Source organism: Monodelphis domestica, chromosome 7 (assembly GCF_027887165.1).
Source record: "Monodelphis domestica isolate mMonDom1 chromosome 7, mMonDom1.pri, whole genome shotgun sequence".
NCBI classification, from domain to species: Eukaryota; Metazoa; Chordata; class Mammalia; order Didelphimorphia; family Didelphidae; genus Monodelphis; species Monodelphis domestica.
In genome coordinates this window covers 59,270,022-59,290,069 of record NC_077233.1, presented here as the reverse complement: position 1 = coordinate 59,290,069, position 20,048 = coordinate 59,270,022, and the positions used below count along the sequence as shown (strand labels likewise).

Genomic DNA, 20,048 nt, shown 5'->3' with positions numbered 1-20,048 from the left:
TTCATGACCTATCTGTTGCATTTGTTAAATACCTTCTCATCCTGGATACTTTCTCCTCTCTGGGTTTTCATGACACTCCTCTATCCTTTCATTCTTTGTGTTTGTATTCTTAGTGCCTAGCACAGTACTGGACACAAAGTATCTTCTTAATAAATGAAATATGATTGATTGACTTTAAAGCCTTTAATAATAATGGACATAAAGATCATATCTTCTCTTGGTACCTTGGAAATGTAAAAACAGTGGAGACAGATGGTCATGCCAACATTTCTGCTGGTTTTCAAGGTTCATTATAATCTGATCTCATACTATCTTACGAAATTTAACTTTCACTGTTGCCTGACATATACCGTCTGCTTCAGCAAGGTTCTCCTCCCTCTTCTTTATCCCCAAATAATCTCTGGTCTTTCCTACTTGTTTAGATTATTTGTTTCTCAAGGAAAATTCTTCCACTAGACCCCTACATAGACATTTTCACATAGCCTTCACCAGAAAGCAACAAAGATTTTCAGTCCTTCACCAGTTTTATAAGTCTTTATTACCCCCACCAATGAAACAATATATAATGGGAAAAGCATTGGACTGGAAGCCAGGAAACCTGAGTGCTGGTCCTGGTTCTTTCTGGTACATAGTCGATACTTAATGAATGCTTGTGGACTAACACTTCATTTATCTCAGTCTCAGTTTCCCCCTCTGGGAAATGTGGGTAATGAGACTTAACCAAGATGATTGATAGGAAGGCATTTTTTAAATTATAAAGAACCCAGAAAACACAAATGATGATAATAATTATTAAAGAAATATATGTGAAAAGGCCAAATTCTTTCCTTGTTGCCTAGCATCGAAGAGCTTTTTCCAAAATGGTTTCATCCAGTACATCATAAGGAAGGGTGATGTTCAGTTTTGGATTTTCCTCCATTGTCTGGCAGATGATTTCATATGCTTTCTTATTTCCTGACCAGCAACGCCGGGCCACCTGTCAATCAGGGTTTTAAAATGAGGTAGATGGAGGCTTCAACATAAAGAACAAAGAACTCCCCAAGCTCCTGCACCTAAATATATTTCAAGTATAGAATCAAAGACTTGTAACACTAACTGTCTTTGAATGGGCACCAGTTAAAAAGTTTTCAACTATATGAAGTCATTCCTAGAGTATTGGGATTATGGTCGTAGACCTTGGACCCTGAAGCATGCCACATTCTTGGCTGCTGAGCAGTGGAAGGGAGGAAGAGGTAAGATACTGGAGTGGGACTAATCCCCCTCCCCCCAATGGGTCTTTTAAAAAATATGAAGCACATAGACATGTAATCAGAAAATTCTTCTCAATTCTGGAGATTGCCCTCCCTTATTAGATACTGGTCCTTTGAGTTGCATTACAATTTTATGAGCTTATCTCTTCTTCAGGAAGCCCCGTAAATGCTTTAAAGTTCACCTTGGATATGATTCATCCCTGGTCCTCTGAGTCTTTTCCCAGGGGCAAATTTCCATAGACTTGGTACATGTTAATGACCATGGAAAGGAAGCATCTGGTTGCACATATAACTTTTTCTGTTGGACCTGACCTATTGATTTCAAACCCTTCTACTTAAGTCATTAAGTAAAGTGAGTGACATCTATATTTTTATAACTGCCATATGGCAATTAGCACAGTTTCAAGCATACAGTAAGCACTCAGTATCCTCACTGAATGAATACATAAACATTTCTCTGATTCTAATAAAATTAGTTTCTAATGAAAAGAAAAAGATAACTTTTTGAATGTGGAACTTAAAAGCAGGATATGAGCTGACTGCCTGTCAACTTTATCTGAAAAATATGATCTTTCTGTAAACAAAGAAGACAGGGTCTAAAGCTGGTGAGAACAAAACCCAGAAGATTATGTTTCTTAAGGTTTCTTAGCAGAGTTGTGGTAGAAGAAAAGGCAGGGTAAGGTCAGGTTGTGGAGAACAGTGAATATTGAATCAAAGACTATGGACTTGATTAGCCATTGGAATGCCCTTGGAGTTTTGGAATAGGGAAAGCAATGTGGTAAAATTTGTGTTTTAGGAAGATTGATTTGGTGGCAGTGTGAAGGATAGACTGAGAGAGGTAGAGATTTGGATGGCCCATTGCCCAAGCTATAAGATGGTGGTCTTGGGAAAGGAAAAAATGAGGACAAGAGCAAGAGACATTTTAAAGAAAGAACTTAAAGAACATAATAACTGTTTGGGGGAATGGAAAGAAAGAGTTAAAAATTGGGGAAATTAATAGAGATAATAAAGCCCTTGACAGATTTAGGGGAACAATCTGCTTACTCCATTGGACACATCCCAACTCAGCATCATTCTAGCTCTCTGTTCGGCTTCTTTGGTTCCATCCAACACCAGGCCAAATCCTCCATTTATTACTTCACCCCTGAAAAGAAATAAATGCTTTTTATGTAATTCACTTATTCAGTGTTTTCTGAACATACCTTTTATTTTTCTGTGAAATCATTCTCAAATGTCTTCCATTTTCTATTCATCTATTTGAACTCTAGCCATCCTTCAAGAACAAATACTACCAGAACAAATATCACCTCCTCCACAAAGGTGATTAGAGAGGTATACCTTTTAGATGGAAATGATCTCATCCCTCCTCTGAATTTCTCCAGTACTGGTTCATGGGGTATCCCAGAGGGAGCAATGAATATGATATCAGAAGACCCAGGTCCAAGTTTCGATTTTGATGCTTACTTTTCTAAGTAATTCTGGGTGACTCACTTAACCAACTATGAAGATAAGGATTAACTCTCCTCTTGTCTATTTTTAGCTAATCATATCAAGAACTTACAGTGCCCCTACTTACCTCTAAGTATAAGAGTTCCCCAGTCACTTACTAGAGTGACAACTCCAAAGGCCACTGCTCCCCCCCCCCCCACCTTGGACAGTGATAGACAAATTTAAAGACTGCCATTGGTTTTTGTGAAGAGGAGGAGTGACAGGAAGTGACAGGAAATGATGTGGATAAAAGGGGGCTAAAAGAGGAAACCAGCATGGTCTACATGCATTTCCTTCCTGACATTTGGAGAGGTTGGTTCTGGAGATTCCTTTCCTGGCTTGAAGGAGACCTTTTCCCTGGATCCTGTGTTGGCTTGCTGGGTGAGTGACTGAGATTCCTGCCTGGGCTTTGAAAGAGGCTGTGTTGGTAGAACCCTGGCTGAAGTCACCACCGGGATTTCTGGCTGCAGATGACCAGGAGACAGAGTCTTGGGGAAGCCCTGCCAGTGCTGAGCCTGGCTTCTCAGGAGAAGGGCTGGTAGGCTTATTAGAATCAGTCTCATCTACATTTTTTCCACTTTCACTCTTTCCACCTCTTTGTAAAAAAAGCTGATAAAAGTCATTTTGACTTAAGCTATAATATTTTAAAATCATCAACCACAATATCACTTTAGAATTCTCATATTTAGCATAAAACCTAAATTTAAACTCTTACCCAACCCATAGTTCCCTTATCCATAAAATTGGTACAATAATTCTTTTACTATTTATTTTATAGGGTTGTTTTGGGGGAAATATTTTTATAAAATTTAAAACAATATGTAATTATGAATTATTTTATGATCTTATGCTATTGTCTTGAACCATAATTAAATCTATTACTATTTTACTTTTCCAAAATTTGAATCATATCTCACCAACTAAATTGCAAACTCCTTAACAACAGAGCACATATTCACTTTGTATCACCCCCCACCATACATAATACAGTCCCCTCATCCTATTTCTATTCCCCATCACCATCACCACCACATAGTGGAAACTCTACAAATTCTTAGTGTTAATCTTATAATCTTAAACAACTTGTCACAAAAACATATTAGGTAAGATTCTCATAGAATATGAGAAGACAGAATAAGGAGAAAGCATGAAGCCCATTGAAAAGAGGTATCCTAAAAATGGTTTTAGGGTGATAGTAGTGGAAGATTACAAGATATTTAGAATGAGAAATGCAAGTTCTGGTTAGGAAAAAGCATGATTTAGTCCCAGGACAAATATTTAGTGCCCTTTGCCCTGATTCTCCCATATTTCAACACCTCCTGTCCAACACCTCAATAATCTCCATCTATTCTGTAGTTGTTCTTGGCAAAAATTGTAAAGTTGGCAATAGTAGGTACAATGCCCTGGGCCATGCATTATTCATCTGCTGAGTCTACTGATTGACTGATGAGCTGGAATAACTGAGGACTTTTGAAAAAAAGAGAGGAGAGTTTCTGGGTTTTCTTGGCTATAGCTCTCAAAATGATAAAATGTGATGACAGTAAGGAATGGGAAAAAAAAAAGGTCCTTCTCTAACCTGGGTTCATGATGACCTAATCCATGTGACATCTAGTTTAATCTTAAACCACATGAATCCATACTATATAAAGTTCCTAATTGCCTTTGCCTAAATTTTGGGTTTTCCTCCCCATTAATATATCTGTAATTTTAGCAGATGCAGGAGCTAACTGGCAGCAAGGGCAGTGTTTACCAGACCAATTGCAATTTTAGCAGTAGAAGCAGAACTGAAATTTTTTTCCTTTTTTTTTTAAATTTTATTTGGTCATTTCCAAACATTATTCATTGGAAACAAAGATCATTTTCTTTTCTTCCTTCCCCTCCCTCCCACCACCTCTCCCATAGCCCATGCGCAATTCCACTGGGTATCACATGTGTTCTTGACTCAAACCCATTTCCCTGTTGTTGGTATTTGCATTAGAGTGTTCATTTAGAGTCTCTCCTCAGTCATATCCCCTCCACCCCTGTAGTCAAGCAGTTGCTTTTCATCGGTATTTTTACTCCCACAGTTTATCTTCTGCTTGTGGATAGTGTTTTTTAGATCTCTGTAGATTGTTCAGGGACAGAGTCTCTCCTCAGTCATATCCCCTCAACCCCTGTAGTCAAGCAGTTGCTTTTCATCAGTGTTTTTACTCTCACAGTTTATCCTCTGCTTGTGGATAGTATTTTTTAGATCCCTGCAGATTGTTCAGGGACACTGCATTGCCACTAATGGAGAAGTCCATTACCTTCGATTGTACCACAATGTATCTGTCTCTGTGTACAATGTTCTCCTGGTTCTGCTCCTTTCGCTCTTCACTTCCTGGAGGTTGTTCCAGTCTCCATGGAATTCCTCCACTTTATTATTCCTTTTAGCACAATAGTATTCCATCACCAACATATACCACAATTTGTTCAGCCATTCCCCAAGTGAAGGGCATCCCCTCATTTTCCAATTTTTGGCCACCACAAAGAGTGCAGCTATGAATATTCTTGTACAAGTCTTTTTCCTTATTATCTCTTTGGGGTACAAGCCCAGTAGTACTATGGCTGGATCAAAGGGCAGACAGTCTTTTGTCGCCCTTTGGGCATAGTTCCAAATTGCCCTCCAGAATGGTTGGATTAATTCACAACTCCACCAGCAATGAATTAGTGTCCCTACTTTGCCACATCCCCTCCAGCATTCATTACTTTCCATAGCTATTATGTTAGCCAATCTGCTAGGTGTGATGTGATACCTCAGAGTTGTTTTGTTTTGCATCTCTCTGATTATAAGAGATGTAGAGCACTTTTTCATGTGCTTATTAATAGTTTTGATTTCTTTGGCTGAGAACTGCCTGTTCGTGTCCCTTGCCCATTTATCAATTGGAGAATGGCTTGATTTTTTGTACAATTGATTTAGCTCTTTATAAATTTGAGTAATTAAACCTTTGTCAGAGGTTTTTATGAAGATTGTTTCCCAATTTGTTGCTACCCTTCTAATTTTAGTTACATTGGTTTTGTTTGTACAAAACCTTTTTAATTTGATGTAGTCAAAATTATTTATTTTACATTTTGTGACTCTTTCTAAGTCTTGCTTGGTTTTAAAATCTTTCCCTTCCCAATGTCTGACATGTATACTATTCTGTGTTCACCTAATTTACTTATAGTTTCCTTCTTTATGTTCAAATCATTCACCCATTCTGAATTTATCTTGGTGTGGGGTGTGAGGTGTTGATCCAAACCTAATCTCTCCCACACTGTCTTCCAATTTTCCCAGCAGTTTTTATCAAATACTGGATTTTGGTCCCAAAAGCTTGGGTCTTTGGGTTTGTCATAGACTGTCTTGCTGAGGTCACTTACCCAAGTCTATTCCACTGATCCTCCTTTCTGTCTCTTAGCCAGTACCAAATTGTTTTGATAACCACTGCTTTATAGTATAGTTTGAGATCTGGGACTGCAAGTCCTCCTTCCTTTGCATTTTTTCCTTCTTTTTGCCAGTTGATGCCCAATAGATTTGGCTCCACCCTCTTACTTTCACCCTATAAGAACTGAATTTTTGAAAAGGTAATTGTTGGCATTAATCAGAGGTGACCTCTTGCATATATTAAATAAACAAAATTGGCCTCAGAGTCCACCACCCTTCCTTCATTTCAAGCTTGGTTCTTTATGCTCCTTTCTGAATTTCAAGAACTCTTCAATGAAATTACTTTCTACCCCCAGACTATATCCTCAGGGAGCATTACCATTCTGGTTCTTTCTAGCCTCAACTTCATAAACATATGGGCAGCTAGGTGGCACAATGGATAGAGAGCACTAGGCTTGGAGTCAGGAAGACTCATCTTCCTAAATTCAAATCTGGCCTTAGGGACTTACTGTGTGACCCTGGGAAAGCCATTTAATTCTGTTTGCCTCCATTTCCTCATCTGTAAAATGAGGTAGAGGAGGAAATGGCAAACTACTCCAGTATCTTGCCAAGAAAACCACAAATAGGGCCACGAAGAGTTGGATATGACTGAAAGGATACAACATCATGTACACATACCTATTATGTCTCTCTGTGTATAGAACTATTCTCAGGAAATGGTTCAGTTAACTAATTCATATTTAAGTGATAAAGGGTAATTGTTCTTCTCAAGAGCATTTAAAGGAATGATCCTTTATTAGTTAAATTTAAACTATTAAGAGCTGTTGGAGGGGTAATATTTGAGAGGAACAAAAAAGAAACTTGTGATGAAAAAGGCTATCCACCACCACAGAAGGAACTGATAGAAATCTGAATGCAGATAGAAGCATTCCATTTTTCACTTTATTTCCTTCATGTGTTTTTTTCTAAAATGTACAATGTGTCTTCTTTGACAACATAACTAATATGGAAATAGGTATTCCATGTATAATACATATTGCTTTCTGTCTCAGGGAGGGCGAATGATGGAGGGAGGGAGAGAATTTGGAGAGCAAAATGTCAGAAAATGAATGTTAATCATTGTTTCTGTATGCAATCAGGAAATAAAGAAAGAGAGGGGATGGGTGGGTGAATAGGGAGGATTGGAATCAGGAAAGGCTTCAGAGAGTTGAGACCCAAAGGAAGATAAAGTTCTATATAGCACAAATAAGGAAAGAGTTCTTTCTAAGAAAAGAAGATGGTTTATGGGAATGCATATAGATGAAAAATGGAGAAGTAGAATTTCAGCTTTAGGAAACAAATAGTATCTATTTTGGCTGAAACATAGAATATATTGATAAGTGAAAAAGAATTTATTAAGTGTTTACTATATGCTATATCATGTTGGAAATATAAAGTGAGACAATCTCTTCCCTCAAGGAGTTCCTAATAAGAGAAGACAACTCATATAAGGAGGAGATTGGTGCCAGGTCTAGGAAGTCTGGGTCTTGGAACTCACAGGATGGTGAACTGATCTAACAGGAATTTGATACCCAAGCTTTTCCAGAAGCTGTTGATTTGATTGCTGTATCATGGGCAAGAGGTGGAAAGTTGGGAGAAAAAAGAGGAAAGTAGGTCATGGAGATGACAAATATGAAGGTGGGAGTTGTTGGAGGAGTTGTAGAAGGATATGCACATTAAATTTGGTATATCTATTAATTGGTTCAGGCATTCTGTAAAGCAACTTGAAAATATACACCAAAAATCATTTTACATAACTCAAACATGTCAGTAGCAGCATATAATAATTTTTAAGTCAAAGACAGAGGGAAAGGATCTCTATTTTTTAAATTATTGCATCACTTTTTGTTGTAGGAAATAATTGTAAACAAAATAGTTGTCTATCAGTTGGGGAACTGATGAACAAAATGGTATGTGGGTATAATGGAATATTATTAGAAATTATGACTATGATGGATTCAGAGAAACCTGAGAATGTTTGTTTGAACTGATGCATGCTAAAGTGAGCAGAACTAGGATAATGATTTTTTAAATGGCCATATGATTGTAATGGAAAACAACTTTGAAAGACTCCTGGACTCTGATCAATGTAGTAATCAACCATAATTTCAGAAGGCTGATGACAAAATATTCCTCCAACCTCTTGGCAGAGAGGTAATAGACTGAAGGTATACTATGAGACATTTTCAGACATGGTTAGTGTATTGATTTTAGTTGTTTATAATTATTTACTTATTTGTTATAAGGGAAGACTTCTGGGGACAGAGGTGAATGAATTGATGAGTGGTGATAGAGATGTAAAAGAAGAAAATAATATCAATAAAACATTTAATAATATTCAGGAGAGAGTGAGTGGGAAGTTCAGAAAGGGACAGAGGCAAGTGGGGCAGTTTTGCTATTGTTTTAATTTGATATACACATATATAACAAATTCCATTTCTTAAATAACTTATTTTTCTCTTTTGTTTATTGAAAATTTCCATATTTGTAGATGTTTATGAAGTTCATAATAGAAAGAAAAAAATTAAAAAAGAAAATAGCAGTGGTAGTATGCATGAGATGAAAAGCAGATGTCAATATGACCTGTGTGCCTCTGGAAAGAGGAAGAGTTCATGACCAAACAAGAGATAGAGATAATCACAGAAGACAAAATCAATAATTCTGATTACATTAAATTAGAAGGGTTTTGCACAAACAAATCCAATAAAGCTCCAAGATTAGAAGGAAAACAATTAACTGGGGCAAAACTTTCCTACCTTGTATTTCTGATAAATGCCTCATTTCCAGGATATATAAGGAACAGATTAAAATGCATAAGACTAAGAGCTATTACACAACTGATAAATGGTCTAAGGTTATGAAGAGGTAGTTCTCAAGAGAACTGAAGAGAGATGAGGAGGAGGAGAAATGAAGGCTATCTTTAACCAGAGGGAAGAAATTCTCTAGATGCAAAGGAAAGCAATTCTGAGATTCCATCTCATACTCATATGTTTGTCAGCTCCCTGAAAACATTGACATTTTATGATCATTAAATCAATTTTCATATATAGTTAAAGAATCTAAAATACCTACCCCATCCTGCCACTTGCTTTTCTGATTTTCTCTCAAGGGTCAAACTTTGAATAAGTCCAAACATTTGCGAACCATTTTTAGTCACAAAAGGGAAAGAGCCTTAGTGGAAACTCAATGGAAAGACTATGATGAAGGCAACCTGTTCAAATCAATTTATAAAATGGTTGGGGGGTAGTTTTCCCCCTTCTCTCTACAAGGGCCATTTTCCCCCAATGGGAACTATAGAGTCTTAAGAGCTAAAGGAGACCTTAAAGATTCCTTGACCGAACTTCCCTTTACCACACTCACTTTATGGGTGAGACCCATATTTACCTAGCATAAGATAGTGTTAGAGCTAGAACTAGAACTTAATAGCCTCAACTGTCTGTTGGATGGCCATGCTTTTATAATGGATTGCCACATCACATGTCAGAGGATTAAATTAGGATTCTTAGTCCAAAGGCCTTTCTATTTAACTCTTCAACTCTACTGAGAAAACCAGAGACTAAGGGCATCCCCATCAAGGTTTCCACTCTGACATGAACAATCTAATGCACATCCTTCTCCCAGTCCTTCTTACCATCCAACTCCACCTCCATTGTGTAAAGCCACCCATGTTGCACCTCGGAAGGCATCACCCACGAAGTTCTGTACTGCCATGTCTGTGGAGAGAGAAAGCTTCAGATCCCATGATGTTTTTCATAAGAAGAAACCCCCAATATGGTTATCTCTTTTTCCCATGGCTAGAATTGTGATGGAAATAAATAATTCTCAGTTTGTTATGAGCCTATTAAGAACTAGTTCTGGGAAAGTCAAACCACTAAGTAAAAAAAAAATTGATCCTTAATAATATTAAATAATTGACATTTATACAATGCTGTAAACTTCCCAAAGAAAACCTGCCTCATTACTTTATAGTCTGCCTTGTTTTTCATTCTGAACAGGATTTACCAACCAAATCATACACTTTCTTCTCTTTGATATAACTTTGAAAGACTGGGCAATTTCTAGAAATAAAATCCACTCTCAAGATAGTTCACATGGTTTATATTACATATACAAAGCAGTTTCCTCAATCCAAAGAGGTTGGTAAGACAAATATTATATGTGTTTCACAAATTATGAAACAAATTCCAAGAGAAATCAATCAATTTGCCTCATAGCAGTCATATACCCAGAGTAAGCAGTTCCCCTGCTGTGCCTCCAGAAGCTAAATAACTTTCAAATCAAGATTTTATTTCATGATATGAAAAAATTATATTCATTTGCATGAATGGATCAAATAGTTACCATAGTGAGTCACATGTGGATGTTATTAACAATACTATATGAATTGATAATCATATTACTTGTCTTCTCAATGGGTGTGGGAGAGGCTGGAAGGATGGAAAGAATTTGGAACTCAAAATTTTTAAAAATGAAAGAAACAAAGTGTAATTTTTTTAAACCAATGGTTTCAGAAAAACCTGGGAAATTTTATATGAACTGATGAGAGAGCAGAAAGAAGAAAACATTGTACACAGTAACAACATTATAATGATGATAAACTGTGAAAGACTTAGCTACTCTAATCAAGATGATGATTCAAGTCAATACCAAAGGACCAATGAAGAAAAAAGCTATCTACCTCCTGAGTAAGAAGTGATTAACCCTGAGTGACGACGGAAGCAGAATCTTTTCACTTTCTTTATTTTTCTTGTTTGTGTGTGTTTTCTTTTGCAGCAGATAATATGGAAATGTGTTTTGTGTGATTTCTCATGTATAATCAATATATTGCTTGTCTTCTCAAAGTGGAGATACAGGAAGGTGAGGGAGAATTTGGAACTCAAACAGTTAAAAATGAAATGAAAATAATTTTAATGTAATTAGGAAATATTAATAAAATGAATAAAAAATCACTAAACATTCTAAAAACCCAACGATATATGGTATTTCCTAACTTAACTAATCACCCTTGCTAATTGAGTTCTAACCTCTCTCTACTTGGGACTTTGATCCCTCCTCTTCTATCTCCTTTCGAAGTTTGTCCTTCCCTGGAACTATTCCCTCTCTTTAACTTTCACTCTCTATCTGCTTATGAATATTAAAAACCCTGACTTGAGATCATCCCTTTCCTCCCTTTGACAGCCAAGCTCCCAGAAAAAAGCTGTCTCTTCTTCTTTTCTTTCTTCTTTTTCTTTCGTGGACTTCTCAATTCCTTGCAATCTTGCCTCAAACCTATTTCTCATCTGAAATTACCTATTCCCAAGTTAACTATGATCCTTTTATTACCATGTCTATAAGTCTTTTCTCTCAAACTCTTAGCAATATTTTATACTACTTTCTCCCCTGGACATACTCTCTTCCTTGGGTTTTTGCTTTCTCCTAGTTGTTCTACCTGTCTGGCTGCTCCTCAGTTTCCTTTGCTGGGTCATCTTTATACATCGGTATATTCCAAGGTTTGGGGTCTTTTCTTTCCCTGTTCTCAGTGATTTTATCAACTCTATACAATGCCAGTGATAGCCAGATCTATATATTCAGCCCTAGTCCCTTTCCTGAGTCTCAATCACTTGCTGATTACTGGATATTTCCAACTGAATGCCTTGTAAGCATCTCCAACTCAATATGCTTAGAATAGAAGTCGTATTTTCTCTCAAATCCATCCCTCTATCTAACTTCCTTATTTTTGTTGAAGATGTAATCCTCTTAGTCATTAAGGTTTACAGTATTGGAGTCATCTTTAACTTTTCCCTCTTCCTCACCTACATATCCAATCATTTGCTGACTTGATCAATTATACTTCTACAAAATCTCTACCATCTGTCCCCTTTCCCTCTCCTTCCAAGTTTGCCTCATCCCCTCTTGCCTCAACTGTTACAACTGCCTCCTAATTGGACTTCCTCTTTCCAGTGTCCCCCCCCCCCTCTAATCCATCCTTCACATGGCTGACAAATAGCCTTCCCCTACTATTGGACTCACCACATTCTTCAAATATTCAAGAAACTTGGTTGTATATTATCTCTAGGATAAAATACAAATCCTCATTCTAATGTTTAAAGCCCTTCACAATCTGGCTCCAACCTACTTTTCCAGACAGTTCATTTTATTCTCTTTCAAGCACTCCAAATTCCAGCTAAACTGGTCTACTTTTTGTACCACCTTGTCCTTGTGCCCTTGTCCTGTGTCCTTGACCTTGTGAAGGCTATCCATCATGCACAGAATGTATTCCTTCCTCAATTTTGTTTCTTAGACTCCCTAAGTTCATTCAAGGACAGTTCTGATACTATATCCCTAGGAAAACTTTTCATGATTACTCTGGTTGTTAGTGCTAGCTCCCTCCTCAAATTATCTTCCATTTACTCATTAGTTTACTTATGTAATGGTCATTCTGCAAAGGCTTGGACTAACTACTTTACTATCAATAAGCATATGGAAACAATGTACCAAATTTCTAAAAATTAAAGAAATGCAAATTAAAGCAACAGTAAAGTTCCATATTATGCCCCACCATATTGGTAAAGATAGGGGAAAGGGGGGGAAGATGACTGGTTGCTTTCTGAGGGAGACTAAGTTGCTAAGATGAAGCTGTGACAGGATTAGAACTGGAAGTCAGAGATTTCTGCAACAGTAAGACTTTTAAAAAAATTGCTCTGTAAAGAGTGAATGGCGGCAACAGCAAAGGCAGAAAATGGAGGACAGTTTTTAGGAAACTGACTCAATTTACAGTGCTTGGGTTCTTTTCCTTTCCCTGGATTATTGCTCTGACAATTAAAATAATCCAATTATGAGCAACTGAATAAGTCTACTTGTCAGAAAAACCACTGGAACAATAAAGAATTAATTCCACTGTTTCTGTCTTCTGTTTTACTGATGCATACAACTGGTGACATGATTTCTTACTAAGGGTTTCTCTGCTGATTTTTAATTATGCATTCTGGCCATTTGTATTTTTAAACAATGATTTTCTAGATAAAGATATTTTAAACTATATCTTGAGTTGTTTTTATCCCCCTTCCCAAGGAGTGTGATATGACAGTTGGAAAGGAGACAGAACTTGCAGATAATTAATTACATCAAATTGAACTGACTAGAAATTTTTTCTTTCAGGTCTGGTGATCAGAAGAATTTCATTGGGGCTCAGAGCTCTATGAATTTTACTAGTAATCTGTATTTTTAAAAAATTTTTTTATTTGAGCATTTCCAAACATTATTCACTGGAGACAAAGATCATTTTCTTTTCCTTCCCACCCCCCCCCCCAACTCTCCCATAGCTGATGCACGATTCCACTGGGTATCAAATGTGTTCTTGATTCGAATAATCTGTATTTTTACACTTTCTAACTATGCAAAGAAGAGAAGCCATATGGACTTGAGACTTTTGTTCTGGTATTAAAAAAAAAAACTCAAGCTAATTATTTATCTTTCAGATGACAGGTTGATCTTTACCAGATGCCTTTTGGGTATCCTCCACTCCTAGAAGTGAGATTGAGAAAGAGTAGAAGCAGCAACCTCTCAGAAAGGTTATATCCAAAGCCAGAGTAAAGGGTGAAGAGAGGAGTGGTCAAGTAATATCAAACTGTCCTGCACAATGGCATATGCTAGGCAACACTTGATTGCAAACTCCCTCCCTAGTTAGAATGTAAGTTCCTTGAGAGCAGAGACAATTTCATTATTATTGCATCCTCATATTTAACACAATGTCTTATACATAGTAGGCATTTAGTAAATGCTTGTTGGATTAAGTTGAAGTTTCAATGCTGCTAAAGGAATTTATGTATGATTTCATACTCTAAATTTTGGTGCCCTTTGAGAGAGATTCATTTACTCTGCCCTAGTTATATTTCTGATCCATGGTCACATATCTAGTAAATGCTGGGCTTTGGATTTGAACTCAGATCTTCTCACTTTCACTCCATAGTTTTAATTCTACCATGCCATGAGGATATTCAAAAGAATGTGTCATAGGCTCTGTGAAGATTGGGTTTAACTATCTCCTGATTTTAACAATGAAGATACTTAGTCTAACAAAAATCAGGATTGTCTTGGGAACTTTAAATTACTCCACCCTAATTAGACCTTACTTTATGGGAAGATAAAGTTGTAATCTCCTGATTGAACAATGAAGGTACTTAGCTCTTACTTTATTGTGAAGCTAGAACTTTAAGCTGTCTATTTTAAGATCTTAATACAAAAAGGTGCTAAGTAACTATAAAGGTAAAATTAATCACAAAAAGGTTAAGTAACAAACAAAAGGTGAACTTAACAAAGAAGTGTTAAATAACTCTAAAGATATAATCTAATCAAAGAAGATGAGAACTAAAGATGGCATTTAGAGGAGGAGACACAAGAGTAAAAGGGCTATATATTTGGTTCACTGACTCTCTCCAGGGGGACCTTCAGGCTATCTCCCCCAAGAGGTGGTTCTGGTGACTTCTTGTGAGCATACCTGGATGCCAGTTCATCCTGGAACTCGAGCCTGGAGGAGCTCCCTCAGATAGCTTCCTTGAGATGGTCACATGGTGAGTGATAAGATTGATTCCTTTTTCCCTTGGCTCTCAGGGGAGGCACCCTTGGCCAAGGCCTTGAACTCCTACCTGGCTCAACCCTAGCCTGAGCAGTTTAAATTAACTCTTTTCCTCTCTCCCTCTCTCTCTTCCTTAATTTCTTTCCTCTATATTAATTAAAATTACCATAAACTTCCAGCTGACTTGGGTATTTTATTATGGAGTTTCCTTGGCAACCAAATTAATTTAGATTTTAAGTCACAACCCTAAAATTATCCTTACAGCTCTAAAATCTAAAATCCTGCCAGTGTTCTGAGCAAATGTAGACTATTAAAATAAAAATAAAAACTATTAAAATAAATATATAACTTCCAAAAGGGGCATTTTTTAAATATGCTCACATTAATATTATATAATTGACATTATTTATATGTATATATATACACAGAGGGAGGGGGAGGGAGAGAGGAAATGAGGGAAGGAAGGAGGGGGAGAAAGGGGGGAAAAAGAGAGAGAGAGAGAGAGAGAGAGAGAGAGAGAGAGAGAGAGAGAGAGAGAGAGAGAGAGAGAGAGAGTCATTCTTATATTTACATTCCCATTGCCTAGCTCAATACCCGGCGCATAGCAGCACTTAAAATCCTTGATGAATGATTGGTTGGGTATGTTTGTTTGGAACTTGGTCTTTTTGTAGTCAATATTTTAGACTTTTCTATGATTCATACTAAAATTTTTCCAGTTAATATCTCAATTTACCTCCTACTCAAATGACTAGTTTACCCATGTAGACACTTGGCTCTATTCACACAACCTCACTGACAATCATGGGCACTTGTAAAGATTTTATTTACTCTCCTGATCAAAGAACTAGGTTATACACTTTTTTGAAAATTTATTATTTGATTTTTTTAATGTGTCCTCATAATAATTTAGTCTTTTTGACCAGGTACATGACATGGCTCATTTAACCTTTATCTCACAGGACCCATGAATGACATTTTATATATTATTTTAAAATTCAAAACATGTAATATTTCATGCTATTGATCTTTCCTGGAACCTTTCCTTTTGTTGATCCAAACCCTGCCCATATTTTAAGATCCAACCCAACTCCCTCCTCCAGTCCCTACTTCAGGCATCACAGATCTTCTTCTGCTCTGAGAGCCCTCATCATCCCTCTCACCTGCACAGAAAGCAGATCCATCATAAATGTTGGAGGTTTCTCTGAAAGGACTGTCTGTCCCACTGACATCATGATGGTCTCGGCTGAGGACCACGGGGGCCTGGACAGTCAAGCACAAACAGTCAGCAAAGCTTTCTGATAGATACAAAATCAAAGTCTATGGACAACAGTTTTTAAAAGGAAAAATCTAAATTGTCAATAACCATAAATATATTCTAAGTCAATAATAATAATCAGACAAAACACAAATTAAAACAATTCTAGGGGCAGCTAGGTGGCTCAGTGGATAGAGAATCAGGCCTGGAGATGGAAGATTCTGGGTTCAAATCTGGCCTCAGACACTTCCTAGTTGTATGACCTGGGCAAGTCACTTAGTCCCAATATCCTAGTCTTTAGCATTCTTCTGCCTTGGAACCAACACTTAGTATCAGTTCTGTGACAAAAAGTAAGAGTTAAAAAAAATAATGCTGAGATTTTACCTCTCTCCAAATATGGTAAAAGATTAAAAGAATCAGAGTTGGAGTTACTGTGCAAAGACAGACACACTAGAAGACTATTGATGAAAATGAATCGACCCAATTATTTTGAAAACAAATTGAAATTATGCAATAAAAGTCTCTGACCTATTAATATAACCTTTGATTTTAATTAATTAATTAAGAATTCACTAGGAATATTTCTCTACAATTGAGTAATCTCACTCCTGGGCATATACCCCCAAGGAGATCAGAGACTAGAAAGAAAAGTCATCTTTATACCAAAATATGTATAATAGCACTTTTTATAAAAGCAAAAATCTAGGATGGCGGAGTGGATGCCGATCATTTGGGAGGGGTTGAATAAACTGTGGTATATAAGAGTAATATAATATTATCCTAAGAGGCATATAAATGTAATAGAATGTTATTATACTATAAGAGAAAACAAACAGGAATAACAGAAAAATATGCAAAGACTTGTATGAAGTAATGTAGAGTGAAGAAAAAAATCAAGAGAAAAATATCAACAGTATTTGCAATAAGATAAATGAACACAATATTTAAAAAGCAGCTGAACTCAGCTTAAATTCAATAATAAAAATGTTGGAGAAGAAATAATGAAACAAATTCCCTTCTCTCAGTAGAGAGATGGAAAGATGCCATATATAAGCTCAGAAATAGCTGATATGGTAATCAATTTGGCTTAATTTTTTTCTTTGTTATAATGGAGGGTTCTTTTGAGATGAAAGTTATGAGGAAAAAGAGAAAGAAACATTTTTATTAAGCATCTACTATGTACTAGACATTATGCAGTGTTTAAAAATGGAAGCAATAGAACTTTTTAAATCTGTAAACTAAGTTGGCCAAGAATGGAAAGCTGGCCAATGGACTGGCATTCAGAGGGTATTTCTTTCCCTGAAGAGAGTAACTATATATTGAACTAGCTGGATAAAGTAAATTTCTGATGATTAAGAGAGAAGGTCCAGGCCATCTTCCAAGAGCTTGCCTACCATATTAGTCTTTAGGACTGTAGGTACTTTGTGTAGAAGTTTGCTCAATTTACTCAGGTTTAGACATAAAATGAGAATAATCCGTTTTCTATTACTAATTTCTATATTCTTTGTGGGACTTTGTTAGACTTGGCTTTGTTGAACTGATATTTTGCTCTTTTTTTTTTATTCTTTGTTACATAAGATGTTCTTCAAGTCATAGAGGGGAAGATAAATGTTTCTAAAAATTAAGATTAAGAAAAAAACCAATAATGAAGTCAATTTTAAAAAAATAAACAAAATAACTAAAAATAATTTTAATCCGCAAGTCTGTCAATCTGGTTGTACAGTTGGGTATTTGAAAATATAATTATAGAAAGGTAAAAATAAACTTGAATAAAATTTCATGGGAAAAAGAGACATGCAAATAAGATGAATCTTTCTTTTTGAGACTTTAAAGCATAATTGTTTTGAACTTAAGAATAATAACAACAATAAAATTCTAAACCAAACCAGCAAGTCCATTTGATGTTGTGTGTTTAATGAAGCATAAAAGACAGAGGTTGGATGTAGCCAAAAAGCATTCTATTCATGAAAAAAAAAATTTACTTAATTTTTTTTACAAATGTATTTATTTAATTAATTTAGAATATTTTCCCATGATTCCAATATTCATATTCTTTCCCACCTCTCCTTCCTCCCTCTTCCCATAGCCAATGAGCAATTCAAGTGAGTTTTACATGTTTCCTATTTCCATAGTATTAATTTAAAAAATTGACTTTTTATAAATTTATATGTGTGTATCTTTCTCCCTCTTTTTCTGTCTCCCCATCTTCCTTCCTTCTTTCTTTCCTTCTTTCCTTCTTTCTTTCTTTCTTTCTTTCTTTCTTTCTTTCTTTCTTTCTTTCTTTCTTTCTTTCTTTCTTTCTTTCTTTCTTTCTTTCTTTCTTTCTTTCTTTCTTTCTTTCTTTCTTTCTTTCTTTCTTTCTTTCTTTCTTTCTTTCTTTCTTCCTTTCTTCCTTTCTTCCTTTCTTCCTTTCTTCCTTTCTTCCTTTCTTCCTTTCTTCCTTTCTTCCTTCCTTCCTTCCTTCCTTCCTTCCTTCCTTCCTTCCTTCCTTCCTTCCTTCCTTCCTTCCTTCTTCTTCCTTCCTTCCTTCCTTTTTCTTCCTTCCTTCCCTTTTCTTCCTTCCTTCCTTTCTTCCTTCCTTCCTTCCTTTCTTCCTTCCTTCCTTTCTTCCTTTCTTCCTTTCTTCCTTTCTTCCTTCCTTCCTTTCTTCCTTCCTTTCTTCTTTTCTTTCTTCTGTTGGATGAAGAGGCATCATTGAGAGCTAACCTTCAAACCAAGAAGAAGTAGGTCCAGGTCTTAATTTCTGACATATACTGCCTATATGAACCTGGATGAATTCCTTAATATTTTAGTGCCTAGACAACTCTTTAACATTATAAGCAGCAGAGAAGGTGCAGACCTGTAAAGGGAAATTCTCCATCAGAGAGTTCCCCTATACCAAGTCACAGGTCCATTATCTATAGATTAGGTGGAGCATTTTTAAAAAGCAGGCTTGTTGTTGAAGCATAGTCAGTATTCATGCTAATACATGTGTAGCTCAGCTGATTTTTCTTAATTTTTTCAAATTGCAGAAATAGGCAATCTTTAGCTGCCTTTGTACACATAAAGGCACACATGTGCCTCTAGCAGTTCCCACCGATTAATTATCTGGAGGATTGATTCCTTTAATGTAAACATTTTAATGTAGAATCATTTAATGTAGTATCTCAGAGTTGAAAAGAATTTTAGTAATTAATGAGTCCAATCTTCCATCTAGTGAAAGAATCATTTAGCTTCTCAACCTGTGCACTTAATAATAATAGCTAGCATTTGTGTAGTGCTCTAAGATTTGCAAAGAGTTTTACAAATATCATTTCATTTTGCCATTTTTACATGTAACAATATAATACATAATGCAACAATAATATAATTCTTGGGAGATAGGTTCTATTACTAGCACTATTTTACAAATAAGGAAACTGAGGCAAATAGATGTGGGGTGACTTGCCATGGGGCACAGAGATGAGACTGGAATGTAGGTATCTCTGACTCTATGCCCAACAATCTATCCAGGTGGCTCCATCAATAGTAGAGAGAGCCTATTGTTGGACAGCTCTGAATATTAAAAAGCACTTTCTGAGGTTGAACCAAATTCTGTATCCCTTTAACTCATTGGTTCTTGTTCAGTCTATAACACAGAACAGTTCTATTGCCTACATCTTTCTGCAAGGCAGTCCTTCTGAAAGCAATAATGCCACCAAACTTTCTCAGTGGGATTGATATTTTCAGTGGAATCAAAGTCTTCAGCTAATGGAATGAAACTCTAATGATGGAAATTTAAGAAGCAGCCAGGATGATGGTAAAGGTTTTTTTAATTGTTTTTTGAGGGGAGAAGAAGAATCACTGAAATCACATTACTTCTATCTATTAGTTCCTAAACTAATCAAGTATGTAAAGAAGCATAAAATTCTGAAGATTCTGTGCCCTCCTAGAAGAAAGTCAAAGGGATGGCCTAGATGATTTCTCAAGATATATTTCAAGGTCTTTAGATACACACACACACACACACACACATACACACACAGAGTGTGGTGTAGAAATACATGAAAATCAATAGTGAAGTGACTGAAAGGGAAAATGATACCAGATAGGGAAGAATTA

General features: G+C 36.2%; 1 protein-coding gene across 1 annotated transcript in view; it reads right to left on the bottom strand.

The window, feature by feature from the left end:
• Window positions 1–519: 519 nt before the first annotated feature.
• The window catches only part of UROC1 (urocanate hydratase 1), a 60,079-nt gene continuing 40,550 nt past the window's right edge, over window positions 520–20,048 (bottom strand). The window contains exons 17-20 of the mRNA XM_001376999.3: window positions 15,874–15,973; window positions 9,791–9,872; window positions 2,295–2,394; window positions 520–976 (exon numbers count right to left, since the gene is read on the bottom strand). Of these exons, the coding sequence (XP_001377036.2) occupies window positions 836–976; window positions 2,295–2,394; window positions 9,791–9,872; window positions 15,874–15,973 (423 nt within the window). The 3' untranslated portion in view covers window positions 520–835. The remainder of the gene's footprint in view (window positions 977–2,294; window positions 2,395–9,790; window positions 9,873–15,873; window positions 15,974–20,048) is intronic.